The sequence below is a fragment of the Mastomys coucha genome, unplaced genomic scaffold (assembly GCF_008632895.1).
Source record: "Mastomys coucha isolate ucsf_1 unplaced genomic scaffold, UCSF_Mcou_1 pScaffold15, whole genome shotgun sequence".
NCBI classification, from domain to species: domain Eukaryota; kingdom Metazoa; phylum Chordata; class Mammalia; order Rodentia; family Muridae; genus Mastomys; species Mastomys coucha.
The window spans coordinates 141,438,845-141,443,826 of NW_022196897.1; the positions used below are offsets into that span (position 1 = coordinate 141,438,845).

Genomic DNA, 4,982 nt, shown 5'->3' on the forward strand with positions numbered 1-4,982 from the left:
CCCAAAAAAAAACAGAAAAGAACAAACAAAAGTAGGTGGGTGGGTGCCTGGAACCAGCTTGCATCAGCTAGTGAGAGCTGGCTGTACCTATCTTTTCCCAGATATTTGGTCAGAGTGGTTAAACTGAGTGGCTCCACATTATACTATAGACGTTACCAACGCTATACATTGGGACTCTTCCTCTTAGAAAGATATTTGTTAAACACATTCCAACAGAAAATGTATAAATGGCTAACACACTACAGATAGGTTCCTGAGGATTCAGATCCTAAAGATCTTGTAAAATGAAAGGGGGGGGGGGGGGAAAGCCCACAGGAAGAAGAAAGGTGTTTCCAGTAGCAGTCCCATGAGGAAGAAGGAGAGTGTGGTGGTGACGCCTGAGCTGGGTTTCTGTGGGGCTCTAGCAGCTCCCTTGGAGACACAGAATGGTCCTACAGAAAATACCAACCTGTGGATTATACTGACTGGGCATGTAGCCATCTCGGAAGTACACCACAGCAACTTCCTGGTCATCCCTGTAACATAGGAGGAAAAAAAGCTTCTGAGTAAAATTATTACTGACGTGTTTGGTGGTTCAGTCTACTTCAGGACACATCCAGAGCACAGGTGGCAGTCCATACAGTAAGCCTGGACAGAGGGTTCGCTAGAATAAGTGATAACAGAAACTACTTCTATTAAAAACAGGGGTATGTAGCACACAGTGCTTTAGAATATTCTGGGTCTAAAGCTGTTTTATGAAGGCAGCAAGAAAAGAAGGTTAGCATAGGTAAGACTAAAAATGCATGTATCCAAAACTCTGAAAGAATCATATTGCCATGATTAGCAAAACAGAATTGCACTGTGCATTTCTACTACTTAAAGTAGCAGAAACCAGACTCAGCTTTCGTAAACTGTTGGTGGTGGGGATGTGCAAAGACTTGACTCAAACTTCTCACCTTGTCCTTGGCCTATTTCCTATTATCTAGTTTATCTAAAAGTAAGCTAGCTACTTGGTTTTGTTATGATAACAGCCTGTTTGCAAACACGTGAAATGAGATGGAGAAGTCTGAGGAGGCTCTTCTTTGTTATTGTGTTTTTTGAGACAGTGCCTCATCTATCCCAGGCTGACTTTGAACTCACTTTGTAACTGAGATTGGCCTCAGAACCCCTGATCTCCCTGCCTTTACTTCCCAAGCACTGGGATTACAAATGTGTGCCATCACCCCTGGCTACATTCTTTTGTTTTTAGACCAGGGTCTCAGTATGTAGCTTTCTGTGTACCTGGAACTTTCCGGAACCTGGAACCAGGCTGGCCCAGAACTCCAGGATCTGCCTGCCTTTGTTGCTGGAGTGTTGAGATTAATGGCACGTGCCACTACGTGGAGCCCTGGCTAGGTGGAACTATGTAAGCTACAGTTCAACACAATATGTGATATGATGGCCCATGGGAAAAACAATAAGGCCTGTTTTAGAAGACAGATCCAGACTGTAGTGCAGAGAGTGGCAACCAGATGGGTGAGGATGCGCCTGTCTCCCTGCCTGCCCAGCCCAATTGCTCAGGCCTGTTTTGACTAGACACAAAGATGAGCAAGAAAACTTTTAGAACCTCAGGGATCTGTATGAAAAACTAAGGTTATCTTTAAGGATGATGTTCTTATCCAGAAGAGCAACAGCTCTGCTATATCCCGTTTAGAAGCAGAGCTAGGTGTTCCTAAAATTTCCTGGAAGGGTGGGATATTTCAAATATTAGACGAAAAGAAAACAAGCTATTGCATTCCCAGAAGAAAAGTTCTTTAGTGACAGGAGGTGTCAAGGAGCCAGCTGTCTAGTGGCTCCTTGGGGATGCTTACATAAACAGCCTTCGGTTTTGGTCTAGAGAACCCCTTTCAGAGACATCTTCAAATCTTCCACGGACTACATGGATCTTCCTGGGGAAGAAAGGTGAGAATCAGAGGTAATAAATGTGTGTCTGAATGGGCCTCTCTCCTGGGGCCACGCCTGAGGGTCTCTTCCTTCCCTTACCGGTCTAGCAGCTCATTCTCTATGGCACGCTGGTCAAATATGTTCCTTTCCTTCTCTTGAGCAATCAGTAGCACCACGGCACTACAGAAAGAGCACAAATGAGCCAGGGCTGCTGCAGGGCTCGTCCTTCCTGCCGCTCCCTTCAGAGCGAGGTGAGAACACGGCTTCTCAAGTAGTCTATATGTAGGCTGGGATCCCAACACTTGGGGTTCGGGGCAAGGGTAAGAAGATCAGGAATCTCAGGCCAGTCCTACAGAAAGGAGGGGCTGAAGACATGGATCAGTCATGGCAAGCACCCGAGTTCAAGCGCCAGAATCCACTTAAAAAAAACAAAAAAGGCCAGCTGTGGCCACATGTCTGTCATCCCATCACTGGGGAGACAGACAGAAGGATCCCTGGGGCTTGCTGACAAGGCAGTCTAGCCAAATTGGTGAGCTCCAAGTTCAACGAGAGACTGCTCAAAAACAAATGGAAAGAGATTGAAGACACTCCATGTTGAGTTGGCCTCCACATACATGTACACACAAGACCGACAGACAGAATATACCTTCCCTGCAGGAGCAGATGCTGCCTCAAGTTAGGGTTGCCTGAGGCAACAGTACATTTCTTGAAAATAGGAATCATCGTGGAGGAAAGGAGGCGACTGTCTGTTCTCTAGGGGTAGATGGGAGACTGTAATGGTGCCAACTCTCTGTACAACTTAAAATTTAGATTTAAATTCATCTAACCATACCCACTTTCTTTTCCACTAGAAGATAACTTGGGCCATGTGTGATGGTGCACTCTTTGATCCCCAAATTCAGGTGGTGAAGACCGGAGAATTAGGCTTTTAAGACTGGCCTGGGCTACCTGAGACCCTATCTTAAAGCAAACGACAGAAAACAAAACACCATGATTCAAAAGTGTGTCTGGAGAATAAGCACGGAGGAATGTTTTGTAAATCAACCACAGTGCTGGTCAGGTGCTAATAACTCCATGGCGAGGGTGGAAAGAACGCGATATGAGTGTGGAGCTCTTAAATGAAAAACAAAGGAGCCAAATGGAACTCCACAGAGGCAACTACAAGCAAGTGCCTCTTGGGACCCCAGCAGCTCTGGAGTGTCCGCAGGGCCATGTTTGGTCTCACAGTAGTAATGGGATCACTAACGCTTGCTGGGCCTGTTTCTGTTTATCCAGGAGTTTCTTAAAGAAGCTGGAGTTTGGACACTCAAGAAAAAGCTTACACCAGTTAAGATAAGTTCAGTGTTTTAAACACAAGCCCCCCCTCCCTCCCCAACTAGAAATTATAAGGCCAGGGTTTTACAGTGCCAAATTCCCTTTCTGCTATAGCTGCTGTTGTGTGCTGGCAGATTCTTGCTAAGACATCTGGAAGTCCAGACTCTGGCTTAGCATGCTCATTATTTCTCACCTCCCATATCAGCCTCTTATCTTTCTCTGTTTTTTTTTTTCTCAACCTTAGCTGAATCTCTTGTCTAAACTGACTTCTTTCTACTTGGCCAAATACTCTTGTAGCCTGCCTCAAGTCAAGAGGACGGATATGACATTTAAACTGAAAACTGACTTTAAACTACGGTAAGACAAAGTGGAAACAGTTTCTTATACGCCATCTTGCCTTGAGAGACCCAAGAGCCAAAGGCCTTGCTCTTCATTTTGTACCCTGAACCACTTGGCTCATGGGTAGGTGTTGAGGGGGCAGGGTGGCACCAGGCCCAGGATGGCTCACCTCCAAGAAGGAGGCAAAGGAGGAAGCCCGGAGGCTGGAGGTTAAAGTGGAATTGCAGACTCTGGCTCACTAAGTCAGCCTTCCCGCTTGCCAAACAGTGGGAGCCAGACTCAGAAAACACACTCTACCCCCTACTGCCTTCAGTTCTGAGAAGTTTGGACTGTGCAGGACTCGGAAAGCTGTCAGTTGAGGAAGGTGAACTGGAAATAGCATGCTGGCTGGGAGAGAGGACCCAACAGTCTTAGTCCTGACTCTGCCAGTGTCTTGTGGTATGTCCTTGAGCGGGTCAGTCAGACTTCTTTCCCAGAGCCTTAATTGACTCATCTATGAAATAGAAGTGTAAATCAGATCTTATGTCCCAACCTTTTTATCAATAAACAGCCTTATTCTGCTCATCCTAACTCCAGGCCCTGTTTTACTGTTGGCTGTCTTAAAGATTTTTATTTATGCATACATGATTTTGTGGTTGTATGCTATGTGTGCGTAGGTGCCCTCAGAAGCCAGAAGAGGGTATCTCATTCCCTAGATTTACAGGTAGTTGTAAGCAACCCACTGTAGGTGCTAGGAGTCCCACTCAGGTCCTCTGGGAGGTCAAAAAGCCCCCTACCTCTCGGAGCTTCTTTCCCGCTCCAGGCTCTGTGTTTGAAAGCATTTGTCTAAACTGAAGCCATAATTTTACAGACAGTAAATTGAACTCCAGTCCTTTGCATGAGCAACAAATACTCTTGACTGTTAAACCAATCCTCCAACCTTGCTGAAATCATAATTTTATAATCAGGATTGGTGATATATAACTCCCTACTTAGGAGGCCAAAGCAGAAAGATTACCATGAATTCAAGGCCATTGTAGGCAATATAATAAAACCCTGTCTCATAACAACAAACAAGACTGGAGATATAGCTAAGAGACAGAGGACTGGTATACACAGGCCCTACATTTGACCCTCAGCTTGACAAAAAGGGTTTTAAAAAAGCAAACAAAATTATAATTTAATTCTCAGATTTCTTTTCTTAAAAATTTCTGGTTTGTTTATGGGTTGGTTTTTTTTGTTTTGTTTTGGGGTTTTTTTTTTTTTTTTTTTTTTTTTTTTTTTTTGGCTGGAGAGACAGCCGTGGGTGCTGGGAACCGAACTCTTATATTTTTGGTTGTGAGCCTAGCCTTTAACATCTGAGCCGTTTGGTTTGGTTTTTTCGAGACAGGGTTTCTCTGTGTAGCCCTGGCTCACCTGGAACTCACTCTGTAGACCAGGCTGGCCTT

The 4,982-nt window shown here is 45.0% G+C and overlaps 1 protein-coding gene across 2 annotated transcripts in view; it reads right to left on the minus strand.

Moving 5' to 3' along the window:
* The window catches only part of Gss (glutathione synthetase), a 30,359-nt gene that overhangs the window by 8,114 nt on the left and 17,263 nt on the right, over positions 1 to 4,982 (minus strand). For both annotated transcript variants that reach the window (XM_031372430.1, XM_031372429.1), the window contains 3 exons: positions 2,002 to 2,082; positions 1,830 to 1,907; positions 449 to 515 (listed from right to left, as the gene is read on the minus strand). In XM_031372430.1, coding sequence (XP_031228290.1) covers positions 449 to 515; positions 1,830 to 1,907; positions 2,002 to 2,082 — 226 coding nt within the window. The remainder of the gene's footprint in view (positions 1 to 448; positions 516 to 1,829; positions 1,908 to 2,001; positions 2,083 to 4,982) is intronic.